We start from the raw sequence: 16,720 nt of genomic DNA, 5'->3' as shown, positions 1-16,720 counted from the left end.
GATGAGTCTAGTTGAGAGACATCCCTGCCCATGGCAAGAGGTTGGAGGAGATGAGCTCTGAGGTCCCTTCCAAGCTGAGCCATTCTAGGGTTCTCTGATTCTGTGAGTCTTAATTTTGGCAGACAAGCTAACTCACAGCTTCTTTCTCTTTCTCAGGTGATCTGGCTTCTGCCAGACTGCAGATGTCAGTAGCCTTGCAAATGGAGCTGCCTGAAGAAATTCAGCATCCGTATTCCAAATTTTCAGACTGGAAATTCAAGCTGTTTAAAGTGAGGTCACTCAAAAAGACACCTTCTGACGACAGCCAGCAACTGAACAAAGAACAGACCGAAGAGGCCACTTCTTCAAACAAAGAGACCAGACTGCATGAGAATGAAGCACTGCCAAGAGGAGAAGAGGTGGACTTTGGGAGCGATGGGCATGCACCCGAGAAGGATGCCAAGGACACAAAAATACAAGGTGAAGAAGCTCATCAAGACAACCTGAAGCAGCTCTGCCGCATCTGTGGAGTCTCCTTCAAAACTGATTGCCACAAGAGGACTCACCCAGTCCATGGGCCAGTGGATGATGAAACTCTATTGCTTCTGAGAAAGAAAGAGAGAAAAGCAACTTCTTGGCCAGACCTTATTGCTAAGGTGTTTAAGATTGATGTGCGCGGAGACATTGATACCATCCACCCCACCCGATTCTGCCACAACTGCTGGAGCATCATCCACAGGAAATTCAGTAACAGCCTGTCTGAAGTCTATTTTCCTAGGAACAGCACGATGGAGTGGCAGCCTCACTCTCCAGACTGCCAGGTGTGCCACGCTGCTGGCCGTGGGGGCAAGAGAAAAGGCCAGCCACCCAGTGTACAGCACGGCAAACGCCCCAAGACTGCTGCAGAATGCGCTCTACCCAACAGAGGTGGAAAGAACCAAGCACAGATGAAGAACAAAAATGTCATGAAAGAACTTGTCAATTGCAAAAACATTCACCTCAGCACCAGGCTGCTCGCGGTCGATTACCCACTGGATTTCATTAAATCCATCTCTTGCCAGATCTGTGACCATATTTTGGCAGACCCAGTGGAAACCACATGCAGACACTTGTTCTGCAGGACTTGCATTCTTAAATGTGTCAAGGCTCTGGGCAGCTACTGCCCTTCCTGCTGGTATCCTTGCTTCCCTACTGACCTGGTGACCCCAGTGAAATCCTTCATGAATGTCCTCGACAGCCTGAGTATAAAGTGCCCTGTAAAGGAATGCGATGAAGAGATCTCACATGGAAAATATGGCCAACACCTCTCCAGCCACAAGCAGATGAAAGACAGAGAGCTCTACAGCTACATAAATAAAGGTGGCCGACCAAGGCAGCATCTCCTGTCTTTGACCAGGAGAGCTCAGAAACATCGTCTGAGGGAGCTGAAAGGCCAGGTCAAGGCTTTTGCTGAGAAAGAAGAGGGAGGTGACATGAGGGCTGTGTGCATGACTCTGTTCCTGCTAGCTTTAAGAGCAAAAAATGAACACAAACAAGCAGATGAACTGGAGGCTATAATGCAGGGGAAAGGATGTGGGCTTCACCCTGCTGTCTGCCTGGCCATCCGAGTCAACACATTCCTCAGCTGCAGCCAGTATCACAAAATGTACAGAACGGTGAAAGCCGTCAGCGGGAGACAGATCTTCCAGCCCCTGCACGCTCTGCGCGCCGCCGAGAAGGCCTTGCTGCCAGGATATCATCCCTTCGAGTGGAAGCCTCCCTTGGAAAACGTGTCTGCTAACACGGATGTGGGCATTCTGGATGGGCTCTCAGGGCTGCCAGTCTCAGTTGACGACTACCCAGTGGATACAATTGCAAAGAGGTTTCGATATGATGTGGCCTTGGTTTGTGCCTTAAAGGACATGGAGGAGGAGATCCTGGAAGGTATGAAAGCAAAAAACCTGGATGACTATTTGAGTGGTCCCTTCACCGTGGTGGTAAAGGAGTCCTGTGATGGGATGGGAGATGTCAGTGAGAAGCATGGGAGTGGGCCTGCTGTGCCAGAGAAGGCTGTTCGCTTCTCTTTCACGGTCATGAACATCGCTGTAGAGCAAGGGAACGAAAGCAAGAGGATCTTTGAAGAAGTAAAGCCCAACTCAGAGTTGTGCTGCAAGCCCTTGTGCCTCATGCTGGCTGACGAATCGGATCACGAAACTCTGACGGCAATCCTGAGCCCCCTCATAGCAGAAAGAGAGGCTATGAAGAACAGCCAACTGCTGCTTGAAATGGGAGGCATCTTGAGAACGTTCAAATTTGTCTTCAGGGGCACAGGATACGATGAGAAACTTGTGCGAGAAGTGGAGGGGCTGGAGGCTTCAGGTTCCACTTACATTTGTACCCTGTGCGATGCAACCCGCTTGGAGGCATCCCAGAACTTGGTCTTCCACTCCATCACCAGGAGCCACACTGAAAATCTGGAGCGCTATGAGATCTGGAGGTCCAACCCATACCAGGAGTCTGTCGACGAGCTCCGCGCGAGGGTGAAGGGTGTTTCAGCCAAGCCTTTCATTGAGACTGTGCCCTCCATAGATGCCCTGCACTGCGACATCGGCAACGCGGCCGAATTCTACAGGATTTTCCAGATGGAGATCGGGGAAGTGTACAAGAATCCCGATGTGTCTAAAGAGGAGAGGAAGAGGTGGCAGCTGACTCTTGACAAGCACCTCAGGAAGAAGATGAACTTGAAGCCCATGATGAGGATGAGTGGCAATTTCGCTCGAAAACTCATGTCCAGAGAGACAGTCGAGGCGGTGTGTGAGCTAATCAAGTGTGAGGAAAGGCACAAAGCCCTGAAGGAGCTGATGGACCTCTACCTGAAGATGAAGCCTGTGTGGCGATCCTCGAGCCCGGCCAAAGAGTGCCCAGAGCTGCTGTGCCAGTACAGCTACAACTCGCAGCGTTTCGCTGAGCTCCTCGCCACAAAGTTCAAGTACAGGTATGAGGGCAAGATTACCAACTACTTCCACAAAACCCTGGCCCACGTCCCTGAAATCATCGAAAGAGATGGGTCCATTGGGGCCTGGGCCAGTGAAGGGAACGAGTCTGGGAACAAACTGTTCAGGAGGTTCCGCAAAATGAATGCCAGGCAGTCCAAATGCTACGAGATGGAGGATGTCTTGAAGCACCACTGGCTCTACACCTCCAAGTACCTACAGAAGTTCATGAATGCTCACAAAACATTAAAAAGCCAGGGCTTCACCACCGACCCAAAGGAGAGCTTAGGTGGCACCCTGCCTCTGGAGGAGGTCTTGGAAAGCAACAATCCGGAGGAAATCTAAATGTAAAACCTCAAAAGTTTTGAAGGCCAGGCTGGATGTGGCTCTGGGCAAGCTGATCTAGTGAGAGGTGTCCCTGCCCATGGCAGAGGGGTTGGAATGAGATGATCCTTGAGGTCACTTCCAGCCCTGACAGTTGTGTGATTCTGTGACTTAGCGTTGGGTTTGTTCCTGCAAGGAGGCAGCTTCTTCAGGCCCGTAGAGGCACAGGGAAGTTTGACATGTTCACTTTTAAACTCCCTGTTCAAGGTGCCAAGGGGGGGTTAATAAACACCAAGACCTTTGGAAGTTCCCAAGAGATACTGCAGCATTTAGGAGTTGTTATGTGAGATGAAAGCAGAAACAAAGTGCAGAGAAGGCTCTTCAGCTTCTTCCGGTCTTTGAGTGTCATATCTAAGTCAGAAAGCCAAAGTAAAGAAGCTTTTATACAAAGGAGTGCCTCGGAATGGATGTGATTCCAGAGAGTTCTGACAGAGTTCTGAAAGAGGGAGCAAAGCTACATCTGCAAAGCAAACTGCTTACCTTTTAAAAGGGTTTGATTATTTTATGGATGGTTCTTTAGCTTTGCAAGTGAGGATCAGTCAGTGAGACACTTGGGTAGTTGCTTTGGGACAGAGGTCAGTTATTTTCTTACACAACAGTGACTTAAAAGATGCAGACTTTGGTCTCACTGGTGAAACAATCTCACAGGTTACTGTGAATATGGCAGTCCTGCTGCGGGGCAGATGGTGAGGCCACAGAGCTCATTTGCTGTATGAAGATAAAGGACATGTAGCTGGAATGTATTTAAAGGTATTTTCATCAGTCTGGTTACTCTAAAATGCAAACTGGTTCCTTGTGCTCCTTAAGCAGGATTTCGTGTGCCTCGTGGTTAGCTCACTATGCAAAGCACACTCAGGGTCTGCTGTGTAGCTTGTTGCTTCATAAGCGTTTCAGATTTCTCCAGGAGCTTCAGCATCTGGTGTCATTTACACCAGCAGGGGTTCATGAGGTGACTGCCTGGCCTCGCTAGACCTCAGATGAAGAAAATGCATGCCACTTCAGTACAGGATGTTGACCTGTCAGAGCAGGTCCAGAGGGCCATGAAAATAACCAGAGGGTTGGAGCAGCTCTGCTATGAGTCAGGCTAAGGTAGCTGGGAGTGTTCAGCCTGCAGAAGGGAAGGCTCCAGGCAGACCTAACAGCAGCCTACCAGGACCTGAAGAGGCTCTAAGAAGGCTGCAGAGGGACTGTTTGCAAAGGCCTGCAGGGACAGCACAAAGGCAGTGGCCACATACTAGAGCAGAGCAGATTGAGATTGGATGTGAGGAACAATTCTGCACCAGGAAGGTGCTGGAACACTGCAACAGGCTGCCTTGGGATGGAGCTGAGGCATCATCCCTGGAGCTATTCAAGGTGAGGCTGGACAAGGCTGTGAGCAACCTGTTCTAGTGGAGGATGTCCCTGCTGAGCGCAGCAGGGCTGGACTGGATGACCTTTGGAGGTCTCCTCCAACCCAAACCATTCTAGGTTTCTATGCCTACGGCATACTTTGTATGCTGCACTATGAACCTTTACCCTTACTGAGTGTCTGCTTCTAGATTAATTTATTCTTTCATTTTATTTTTTGCAATAGAACAGACATTTCCCATAGGATACAACTACCAGGCCTACATAAGCAGCATTCTTTACCACTAAATGCAGACAGAAAGTGCAGCTGTTCCCCAGGGAGCAGAGATACCAGGTGCAAAGATCATCCTTTGTCAGAAAGTGCAGATGTGGTTTGTATGTTTGGGTTCACAGCTTTCATTGTGTAAATAGTTGCACACTTTTCTTTCCCCTCTCTGTGTATTTGGGACAATATGGAGTGTCTGAGGGAGCTGGGGGTGTGCAGGCTGGGGAAGAGGAGGCTGAGGGAGACCTCCTTGCTCTCTACAGCTCCCTGCAGGGAGGTTGGAGCGAGGAGGGGGCAGCCTCTGCTCCTTCGTGCCAAGAGACAGGAGCAGAGGAGATGGTTCCAAGCTGCCCCAGGGGAGGTTCAGGCTGGATGCTAGGAAATATTTCTCCACTGGAAGGGTTCTCAGATACTGGAATGGCAGTGCTGGAGCCACCATTCCTGAAGGAGCTTAAACAGGCTATGGAGGACCTGGTTTAGTGTTGACCCTTCAGTATTATGTGGAAGGTTGGATTGGATGAGCTTGGAGGTCTCTTCCAACCAGATGTGTTCTGGGATTCTGGGATTCACTGTACTCCTTCAAATATCTTCACTGATTTATTCACTTAGACTGGAAGAGACCTTTAAGATCATTGAGTCCAAGCCTTCATATATTGTTTTTTATGTTGATACTGGGTACAAACCCTTCAGCAACTCATGGCAAAGAAGTCTCTTGTTCTGAGGTTGTGTGGACTGCTTTGTACACAGGTGTTTGGTTTGGTGCAGTTTCATTTATTGTTGTGAACTGCCCTACCATGGCACAATGTGAACCGTGGTGGAGGCTGCAGTTCTGGTCTCACAATTTGGATTTCCCTTGTGGCAATAATTCTACTGACTTTAAGCAAATCAGCTTTGGGTTTTAGGCAGTTCAGAAGCAAATTGTAAATATTCACAGCATCCTAATTCCTGACTGCACTGATTTCTGTGCTTGTGCCGCCTCCCAGCTCCATATTTTCACTTTTTTCTTCCTGCATGACATGTTCTGCATCTGTTTAAGCTGCTTAAAATAAAGGGTTTATAAAGATTGGACTTTCTGGCTTTGTATTTGATCTCAGGTTTTCAACTCTGCACACAGTTTCATGGGAACAGGCCTTCAGTTCCAACAGTGAATGCTTTTCATAACTGGGCTGTTCTAATGCCCTGAGACAGCAAGGACACTGAAGGTAGGAAACTGGGTGGGGGTGGCTGACAATCCCTCAAGGCTGTGTTGCCTTGTGACATGGATAGGCTGCAGAGCTGGGCAAAGGGGAACCTCATGAATTTCAATAAGGGCAAGTGTGGAGTCCTGCACCTGGGGAAAAACAACACCAGGGACCAGTTCAGACCTCAGGGTGTCCTGCTGGGAAGCAGCTCCTTGGAGAAGGACCTTGTAGTGCTGGTGGACAGCAAGCTCTGCATGGGACAGCAATGTGCCCTTGTGGCCAAGAGATCCAGTGGCAGCCTAGGGGCATTAAGAAAAGTGTGGCCAGAAGGGCTAGGGAGACTCCTCTGTTCTGCCCTGCTGAGACCACACCTGGAAGACTGTGTCCAGTTCTGGGCTCCCCAGTTGAAGAGGGATAAGGACCTGCTATGAGGCTGACTGGGGAACTTGAGCATCTATGGAGGAGAGAATGAGAGCCCTGGGGCTGTTCAGTCTGGAGAAGAGAAGGCAGAGACGGATCTGAGCAATGCCTATCAGTACCTGAGGAGTGGGGGTCAGGATGAAGGTGCCAGGCTCTTTTCAGTGGTGTCCACTGAAAAAAGGAACAACAGGTACAAGCTGGAACTCAGGAGGTGCCACCTCAACACAAGGAGACACTTCTGTATGGTGAGGGTGCTGGAGCCCTGGAGCAGGCTGCCCAGGGAGGTTGTGGAGTCTCCTTCTCTGGAGACTCTCCAAACTCATCTAGATGCATTCCTGTGTGGACTACCCTGGGTGACCTTGCTCTGGCAGGAGAGCTGGACTGGAAGATCTCTGGAGGTCCCTTCCAACCCCTGACAATTTGTGATTCTGTGCTTCCAGTTTTTTTTTCCTGGGAGTCAGCAACCTAACACAAATGGAGATTACTCTGTCAGTCTCAGAAGTCCTTTCAGCAGCACTCCTCACAGGCAGCTGTTTGACAGGAAACTGAACTCATTTCCAACCAGTCTGATTCAGCCTGTAAATGGCTTTGGCTTCACGTCCCAGTGCCATCCCCATGTTTGTTCAACATCAGCCTTGTGCTCTTATGTCCATGCTAATGTGTTAAGCCTCTTTGCTGGCTTCTGTGCGTCACATTTTGGGTCCTTGTCACAGACTGAGCTACAAAGATTAGTTCCAATCTGCCTTTCAGATCATGATTTGCAGCTTTTTTATTCCAATTCAGAAAATCTTTCTGTATTTATTTTCCCTTCAGTGATCTCTCAGGGTCAAAAGCCTTAAGTACACCAACTGGTTTGGACAGAATTAGTGATGAGCACATTAAGCTACCTGATTTCCCCATGCAATCAGGTAATGACACATCTCATTTCTGGACTTTCTGTCACCAACTTAGTTTTCCTTTTCATCCATCCTTGAATAAAAGATATTGGATGGAAAAAAAACCAGAATGTGAGTAAAAGAAAACACAACAAAACAAAACACAGCACAGCACAACAAAACACAACCAAAGCAAACCAAGCCACAACAAAACCCAATCCAAACCAAAGCAAACCGAAACACAACAAAACCAAACCAGTCAACCAACAAGCAATGACAAAGCCCCAACCAACCAAAACACCTCAGAGATGTCCCTGGTAAACTAGGAAGGATTAACTCCTTCATTCCTCACTGAATCTAATAGAATCTTCAAGTGGATTAATTGGAGAGGACCTTGAAGACCGTCCAGTTCCAACGCCCCTGCCATGGGCAGCCACACCTCCCACTAGATCAGGTTGTTCAAGGCCTCATCCAACCTGGCCTTGGATACCTGCAGGGAGGGGACATCCACAGCCTCCTTGGGCAACCTGTGCCAGTGTCTCCCCACCCTCAGTCCACTGATTTTTTTCAGATCTCCAGTCTAAATGTGCCCTCCTGAAGCTCAGATCTATTGCCCCTTGTACTGCCACTCCCAGCCTTTGTAAAATGTCCCTCCCCAGCTCTCCTGTAGTCTCTCCAGGTACTGGCAGGCTGCTCTATGGTCCCCTGGAGCCTTCTCTTCTGCAGGCTGAACAGTCCCAACTCTCTCAGCCTGTCCCCACAGGGAAGGTTCTCTAGCCCTCTGATCATCTTGGTGGCCTCCTCTGGACCTTCTCCAGCAGCTCCATTTTCCTCTTGTGCTGGGGGTCCCAGAATTTGAAGCAGTGCTGGAGGTGTGGTCTCAGCAGAACAGAGCAGAGGGGCAGAATCCCCTCCCTGTGCTGCTGCCCTCCCTGCTCTGGATGCAGCCAGCACACAGCTGCCTGCTGGGCTGCCAGTGACCAGTGCTGGCTCCTGGGGAGTTGGTCACCAGCTGACACCCCCAAGGCCTTCTCCCTGAGACTGCTCTCAAGCCAATTCTCACCCATCCTGTATGTTGTCCCCCTGTGTTGTGTTGTGATGCTGTGGCTTTGATTTTGGCATGGATTTTTTTTGCTGTTGTAAATCAAATCTGTGAGGAATGATGATGAATGTTTATTTTTGTGACAAATCAGCTGAATAAGATTTATGGCTAACCTGAAAAAATGGTGTTGACTATTGCAGTTCACCAGCTTGAAGGGACTTTACATAGGCAGGTACTCATTTATTCCTTGGAAGAACACCAAGCTCTATATACTAGATGTATATGTACTGTATACATCCAGTACTCTGCACTGGTGAGGTCTCACATGGAATACTGTGTTCAGCTCAGGAGCTCTCAATACAGAAGGACATGGACCTGACGGAGCATGTCCACAGGAGAGCCATGGAAATGATTGAATCATAGAATCATAGAATCAACCAGGTTGGAAGAGACCTGCTCCATCTCCTGATCAGGAGATTGGAGCAGCTCTGCTGTGGGGCCAGGCTGAGGGAGCTGGGGGTGTTCAGCCTGCAGAAGAGAAGGCTCCAGGCAGAGCTAAGAGCAGCCTGCCAGGACCTGCAGGGGGCTACAAGAAGGCTGCAGAGGGACTGCCTGCAAAGGCCTGCAGGGACAGGACAAGGGCAACGGTTTCAAACTAGCACAGGTTTAAATTGGATGTTAGGAACACGTTCTTTACTGTGAGAGTGGTGGAACACTGCAACAGGTTGCCCAGGGATGTGGCTGGGACCTCATTCAAGGCGAGGCTTGACAGGGCTCCTGCCCTGAGGATATCCCTGCTGTCTGCAGAGAGGGTTGGACTGCATTTAGGGGACACAGTCTCAGGTTGTGCCAGGGTAGGTATAGGCTGGATATTAGGAAGAAGTTCTTCACAGAGAGAGTGATTTCCCATTGGAATGGGCTGCCCAGGGAGGTGGTGGAGGCACCGTCCCTGGGGGTCTTCAAGAAAAGACTGGATGAGGCACTTGGTGCCATGGTCTAGTTGACTGGCTAGGGCTGGGTGCTAGGTTGGACTGGATGAGCTTGGAGGTCTCTTCCAACCTGGTTGATTCTATGATTCTATGATTAGCTTTGGAGGTCCATTCCAACCCAAACTATTCTGTGAATCTATGATCCAGAGTAGCGTGACAAAGGAAATGAGAAGCTGGCATTGGAATCTACAACATTTACATCAGTATCAGAGTGCTGAGATGAGAGCTGGGGACACAGATGTCCTAGTTACAAGCTCTACCCCGAACCATGACCTCCCTCAGCACATGAAAGGGTTGGAAACAGAAACTTTGTATGGCTGCCCTTTACTTTCCTCTGCTGTCAGCTTGAGTTGTGAAGCTTTTAAGGGGACTTACTGTCCACAGACACCTGTGTCACTAGCAACACTGTGTGCCATACATGCTGCTCAGCAACAGAGGGACTGCTCGGTGTGTGCATGCCAGCTGCCCCTGCTCTGCTTTCACATGCAGAAGGTGCAACATGAGAGCTGGAGCATGAGCACTGAACTGGTATTGCTGCCTCACAAATATTGAGCTGATGGTATTGATTTTTTTGGCAAAGATGTTCAAGGCAATAATAAACCTAAAAAGTAAAGTCCAAGAATGATGAGGCTTCACAAAGAGACAATAAAATAATCCATAAATAAACTGAGTAAACTCCTGGGCTATTCACCCTTGGCAATCACAGGATCATGGAATGGTTTGGGTTGGAAAGGACCTCCAAAGGGCATCCAGTCCAACCACCTTGCACTCAGCAGGGACATCCTCCACTAGAGCAGGTTGCCCAAAGCCCTGTCTAAGCCTGACCCTGAATATCCCCAAGGATGGAGCCTTAACCACCTCCCTGGGCAACCTGTTGCAGTGTTCCAGCACTCTCAAGGTGCAGAACTTCTTCCTAACATCCAATCTCAATCTGCTCTGCTACCATTTCAAAGCATTGCCCTCATCTTGTCCTTGCAGGCCTTTGCAAACAGTCTCTCTGCAGCCTTCTTGTAGCCCCTTCAGGTCCTGGCAGGCTGCTTTTAGGTCTGCCTGCAGCCTTCTCTTCTGCAGGCTGAACACCTCCAGCTCCCTCAGCCTGTCCTCCTAGCAGAGCTGCTCCAGCTTTTCAATCTGAATCCAAACTCCTCCTCGTGTTTGGAGCAACCAGCTGCATTTGTTTCCAGCTTCCCAGTGATCCACTGGCTCAGTGAGTCACTCCGAGCTATGAGGTGTGCTTTTAAGCTTTCACACTCTACAGCCACCCTGTGAGAGCAGAGGAGAAAATGCAGAGTGGGGTCCTGGAGTAAAGGATAAAAGTCATCTTCTTCAGTGTGAACTTCTGAAGTCAATGGGAGCTCTTGGCAAGGGGTGGCTGTGAAGCTCAGCCTTCAGATGGCCCTCCCCAGCACACCATACTGTCCTTTCCTAGACTTTGAGAAGTACAGTGTTTGATTTGTCCCATGAGAAAGTACCAAAAAAGAAAAGAAAAAAGAGGCATTTTTATTCTAAGCTTTATTAGCTCACTGGATTTTTAACAACACAAACACAAAGTAATTTGATTTTTACTCTGAGGTGATGGAGCACAACTGCAGCCCAAACTGACACAGAATCGTCCAACAGCTCTTAAAATCTGAAAATAACTACCATAAGGGAAGTCCCTGAAGAAAACTGACCCTCAGTGTAGGAATATTTCATGATTCCTGACACAAGAGACTTAAGCCACCACTTTAGTTTGATTTTATTTCACTACACCAACATAAAAATGGAGTAAGGCAGCTGTAAATTAGGCCAAATATTTCTATAACTACTCACTAGGAAACCATTAAAATGGGTAATAGAATGTTCTTTATAGACTGAAGCTAACAGGAGACATGTGATAATGCCTTATCTTATCAGCAGTTCCTTTAAACACAGAAGGGATAACCAGAGAGTAAATTAGAGATCAAAATCTGCATCCAGAGGAGTGTGGGCAGCAGGGTGAGAGAGGGGATTCTGCACCTGGGCTCTGCTCTGATCAGACCTCACCTCCAATCCTGCCTCCAGGTCTGGTGTCCCAGCAAAAGGAGGAGACAGCTGATGGAGAGAGTCCAGAGGACGCCACAAAGATGATCCAAGGGCTGGAGCAGCTCTGCTGTGGGGACAGGCTGAGGGTGCTGAGGGTGTTCAGCCTGGAAAAGAGAAGGCTGTGGGGGGACCTTAGAGCTGCCTGTTAATAGCTGAAGGGATCCTGCAGGAAGGCTGCAGAGGGACTTTTCCTGAGGGTGTCTAGAGACAGGACAAGGGGGAATGGTTTGAGGCTGAGGCAGAGCAGGGTTAGAGTGGAGCTGAGGAAGAAGCTCTTCAGTAGGAGGGTGCTGAGACTCTAGAATAGGCTGCCCAGGGAGGATGTGGATTCAAGGCCTCCGTGACAGCCTTGAGCAACTGAGTCTAGCTGTGAGCCTATGAAAATACATCTCACAGTTACCAGTATGTGGCTGTGTGTTTGCACAATGCCCTCGGTGAGCAGGTTCCTACCTGCATGCTACAAAAGGCACACAAGAGACAAACTCGCAAGCTTTCAAACATAGTTGAAGTCAATTAATTTAAGAGATCTCTTTGAGATCCAATAACTCACTCTACCTCAACTGTTAGTAGCTGCCTTCCTCCCAGGTGAGTAAATGACCCTCCCAGCAGGGTGATACTGTGATACTGTGAAGCTATTCGAACAGCCTCCGGAGGAAGGACTTTTTCACCGGTGCCGCTAACTTCCTGGCTGCCCTTTTGCGCAGCGGCTTCATGGGTTGCTTTTTCAGCTGCACCAGCTTTTTGGGGGTTTGCAGGCCTTTGCTAAGGTCAACGTGCTCATTGCAGAAGTACTTGACATTAGCTTCTGAGAGATGCAGGAGCATGCTCTCTGAGAGATCCATGCACTGCGCGTGGACCCAATGACCAGCCCCACTGGAGCACAGGATCATTGCAGGCTTGTTGAGCTCTGTCGAATAGAAAGGGACCCAGGTGTTAATGTCGACACTGCAACTGGCAGAGCAGGTGATCCAGTAGCCCGTTTCTGACTCATCTTCTTCATCATCTTCATTGTAAGTGTCATTTTCATCAACATCAAAGCTACTGGCCTCAGCACTAAAGCAAAACTCTTCCGAATCTTCAAATGGAGTGGAGTCTCCAGGGTCTTCGGCCACTGGCTGGCTGCAGATCTGTGCTGCCACTTCTTCCTCCTTGTCTTCTTCTGCTCCTTTGCATCTCAAAATGTAGAAGTAGTTTGCATCTGAGACTAATTGTTTGCTGGCCCCTGGAATGCCCAGCAATACAGAACCTTGGCCCATATCACAGCCAAACCAGATCTTGCAGTGTTTAATATCTGGTGTCCAGTCTGGGCTCGCCCTTTCAACAATCTCTATCCTACCATCCTCCAGAACTATGGTGTTACACACCAGCCGTTTCTGGTGCTCAGACTGGTAGCCCCCTACAAGGACAAACTCGGTGTCACTGGTCTGAGTCACTATAGCACTCGATACAGATATCCCCCCTGGCAGGACGGAGCAGGTCACAGATGGACTACCTAGAGGGAGATCAATTTTCAGCCTGTACAGGCTGGGGGCCCTGGCGTTACTCTGAAGCGAATGGCCTCCCAAAATGTAGACCGTGTCATTTCTGGCAAGGGAAACGTGGAAGGCAAGCCCGTCCTGAAGCTCTGGAAGCACGTACGATGTGCAGCATCCAAACTCCAAATCGATGAGGAACACAGATGGCAAGCAGTCAACCACGCTGTTCCAGTTGTCAGTGGTCCTCTGTGCCAGAGGCGTGTAGGTCCTCCCTCCGAACAGGACGCTCGCGCTCTTGCCCCGGCTGTAAACGACGCTAACTGTGTGCCCGTACCTAGCTTCAGGGACATCGCCGCCCAGGTCTTTCTCGACGCACTGGAAAGTAGCTTTCTTGCTGGTTTTGCTCACCAGACTCATAATGTAAATCTTGTCAGAAAGGTCATTGTTAGGTGTTTTGCCACCGTGGATGATGTACTGGCACTCGTTGGACTCCGCGCTGCCGCGGAGGGTACAAAGAGCAGGGTAACGGAGAGGCGGGAGGTAACAGGAGTCCTTAGAGAAGGTAGCAGGCTTCATTTTGAGCTCGTCCTGCTTCACATCAAGGAGAAAAACACCAGTGGGACAGGACCTCTTGGGCCATCCCTTCTGCCCAAAAAGGAACACGTGCCCGTTGAAGTTCAGGAGGGAGCAGCCTGGCTGCAGCAAGGACGAATTACTGATGGTCGATACCACCTGCAGCAACATCGTGTCTGCTGGCTGGGCCATACTGGGGGTCATCATCTGGGGGGAAAGAACAAACAAAACAAAACACAAAGCCCACAGATGAGATGTGCTCTACACCCTGCGAGAGGGAACAGCCCTGGAACAAATCCCGTTGCAGTTGTATTGCAGTTCATGCTTCGAGACATACAAAGAGAAACTCTCCTGCAAGGCAGAAGATGACTCGGGCAAGAGCCGTGCCCCAGTGCTGCGGCATTTTGTGCACACTCCGGCCAGCAGCCCTCGATTGCCACCCGCAGCCCGGCACCGAGGCGGCCTCCCTCCCGCGGCCCGGCCCACGCCGAAGCGGCGGCCCCGCGGCCTGCTGGGGCCGGTAGTTCCCGGCCGCCTCCTCGGCCCGGCCCGGCCCGGCAGGGTGCGGAGCACCGCAGCGGCGCCTGGCCGCAGCTCGGCTCGCCCCCGGGCCTGAGGCGGAGGGAGAGGCGGATTTAGCGGGTGAGTAGGGGCGCGGGGCCGGGGCCGAGCCTGTGGCTGCGCAGATGCAGCCGCGGGGCGGGCGGCGCCGCAGGCAGCGCCGGGCCGCAGCGGAGGGAGCCGGTTTGCGCGGGCTCGGCCCCGGCGGGCTGCCAGCAAGCGGCCGGCCCTAGCCCGCCTGCTCAGCACGCTGCCCCGCGGCCCGGCTCCGCCACCCGGCCTGTGGGAAGGGCCGGGAGCGCCCCCTCCCATCCCGGCCGCGTAGCCCGGGCGTGCTCCGTAGTGGAGCGCTGCAACAGACACCCCGGGGGCTGAAGCCCCGTCCCTGGAGGTGTTTGCAAGAGGCAGAGGTGTGGTGCTGAGTTGATGCAGTTTAGCAGCAGCCTTGGTAGCGTTAGAAAGTGGTTGTTCGGACTCGATGATCTTAAGGGGCTTTTGTAGCTGCAGCGGCTCTGTGATTCGGCGGTCAGCAGGGATTGCCGGAATGAAGGCAGCGGCGGACGGGAGGGATTCTGCCCCTCTGCTCTGCGCCTGTCGGACCGCGCCTGCAGCGTTCGTCCAGCTCTGAGGCCAGCACAAGAAGGACATGGAAGCGTTGGAGGGGGTCCAGAGGAGTGCAGGAAGATGATCAGAGGGTTGGACCCTGTCCTGCAAGGACAAGCTGAGGAAGTTGGGTCTGTTCAGCCTGGAGAAGGCTCCAGGCAGAGACTAGAGCAGCCTTCCCCTACCTGGAGGCTACAGGAGGGCTGGGGAGGAGCTTTTTGTAAGGCTATGTGGTGATGGGACAAGGGGCAATGGTTTTAAACTAGAGCAGGCTGGACTTAGATTGAGCATTAGGAAGAAATTCTTTACAGTGAGGGTGGTGAGAAACTGTAACAGGTTGCCCAGAGAGGTTGTGGACACCTCATCCCGGGAGGTGTTTAAGACAAGGCTCCATGAGTCTTTGAGCGACCTGGGCTACTGGAAGGTGTCCCTGCCCACGGCAGGGGCTTTTAACTAGGTGATCATTAGGGTCCTTTCCAGCTCAACCCATGCTGTATTTATGTAAGGGTCCCAGAGCACTGGAATAGGCTTCCTAGAGAGGTTGTGGGGCCTCCTTCTCTGGAGACTTTTAAGGCCTGTCTGGACGTGTTCCTCTGTGTTAGATAGCATTGTCCTGCTCTGGCAGGAGGATTGGGGTTGATGATCTCCTTGGGTCCCTTCCAAGCCCTAACATCCTGTGAGCCTGTGATTCAGTGAGCTGAGGTAAGCCTGCAGACAGCCAAATGCAAACTCCAGTGCAGCATTCTGCAGGTTTCCGAGGCAGGTTCGTTTGTGTGCACTTTGGAGCAGTTGATGGCAGCTGTGCTCCTAACTGTGTTAGAAAGGGCACAGGTAAAAGCTGTTGGTGTCAGGGTGAAATCTCACAGACTTGTGCTGAACAGCCTGCACAGAGGCTTGGGTGTGTGTGGTTTGGGGGTCCTGCTGCCAGGTGTCTTCATAGTCTGACCTCGTTTTTACCTTTGATACTGCTTGCCCATGCTCTCAGGAACAGTGTGGGGGGTCTTTTACTTTTTTTGTTTCAACCTGTTTGCTCAAAAAAATTGGAAGGAGTTCACATGGTCAGCCTGGATAGCAGCACTGAAAGAATCATAGAATCATTGAATCACAGAATCAACCAACCAGGTTGGAAAAGACCTCCAAGATCATCCAGTCCAACCTAGCAGCCAGCCCTATCCAGTCAACCAGACCATGGCACTAAGTGCCTCATCCAGACTTTTCTTGAAGACCTCAAGGGATGGTGACTCCAACCACCTCCCTGGGCAGCCCATTCTAAGGCCAATCACTCTCTCTGCCAACAACTTCCTCCTAACATCCAGCCTAGACCTGCCCTGGCACAACTTGAGTCTGTGTCCCCTTGTTCTATTGCTGGTTGCCTGGGAGAAGAGGCCAACCTCCACCTGGCTACAATGTTCCTTCAGGTAGTTGTAGACAGCAATGAGCTCTGCCCTGAGCCTCCTCTTCTGCAGGCTGCACACCCCCAGCTCCCTCAGCCTCTCCTCATAGGGTTTGGGTTCCAGGCCCTTCACCAGCTTTGTTGCCCTTAAGAGCTCTGTGGAGGGCAGACACTAGCGATGGAAACATCTGCCTGGTTCATCGGCACTGTTCTCTGGTGGCAGAAGAGAAGTGCATTTTGTAACCAGAGAAGCATTCTAGTAGCTCTCACAGTTCTTGGTCCCAGCCTTTGCCAAATATCCCCAGAATTTAAAGGGCTTTTAAATGCAGTATTTGGGAACAAAACCAAAACCAACTCAAACAACCTTTGAAAATTAAAATGTAATTAGTTGTTTCAAAATCTTTTTAGGATTGCTATTTCCCTTGCTCCCGCTTTTCATTTTGCTGTAGCAAGGAAACACAAGACAGTTTCAAGGAAACTGAGGTATAGAGTGGATCTTAGGAACAAATTCTTCAGTATGAAGGTGGTGAGACTCTGGTTTGCAGTTGTTTTTAGCTTGTCACAGACACGGATCTTTGCAATAGAATTAAAGCTTAT

General features: G+C 50.6%; 3 protein-coding genes across 5 annotated transcripts in view; 2 read left to right on the top strand and 1 right to left on the bottom strand.

Annotated features, from left to right (window-relative positions):
• The first annotated feature begins 182 nt into the window (after positions 1–182).
• Positions 183–3,296, top strand: RAG1 (recombination activating 1). The gene has a single exon (XM_064152144.1). It carries the CDS (start codon positions 183–185, stop codon positions 3,294–3,296), a length of 3,114 nt encoding a protein of 1,037 aa, XP_064008214.1.
• Positions 3,297–12,079: 8,783 nt separating this feature from the next.
• On the bottom strand, positions 12,080–14,211 carry RAG2 (recombination activating 2). The gene has a single exon (XM_064152104.1). The coding sequence runs from the start codon at positions 13,771–13,773 to the stop codon at positions 12,151–12,153; it is 1,623 nt and encodes a 540-aa protein (XP_064008174.1). The 5' UTR covers positions 13,774–14,211; the 3' UTR covers positions 12,080–12,150.
• Positions 14,087–16,720, top strand: part of IFTAP (intraflagellar transport associated protein) — a 57,504-nt gene continuing 54,870 nt past the window's right edge. For 2 of the 3 annotated variants that reach the window (XM_064152126.1, XM_064152117.1), the window contains exon 1: positions 14,092–14,208. The gene's annotated coding sequence lies outside the window, so the exon portion shown is untranslated. Of the gene's footprint in view, positions 14,209–16,720 lie in introns of all 3 variants that reach the window. The other variant, XM_064152133.1, reaches the window with a different exon arrangement.

This window comes from Pogoniulus pusillus, chromosome 1, assembly GCF_015220805.1.
Source record: "Pogoniulus pusillus isolate bPogPus1 chromosome 1, bPogPus1.pri, whole genome shotgun sequence".
Lineage (NCBI taxonomy): Eukaryota > Metazoa > Chordata > Aves > Piciformes > Lybiidae > Pogoniulus > Pogoniulus pusillus.
The sequence above is the reverse complement of the archived record's forward strand: the minus strand, read 5'-3'. Positions and strand labels throughout refer to the sequence as shown.

Coding starts and splice junctions, on each gene's coding strand:
- RAG1 (XM_064152144.1), top strand. CDS start 183: ATGTCAGTAGCCTTGCAAATGGAGCTGCCTGAAGAAATTCAGCATCCG.
- RAG2 (XM_064152104.1), bottom strand. CDS start 13,773: ATGATGACCCCCAGTATGGCCCAGCCAGCAGACACGATGTTGCTGCAG.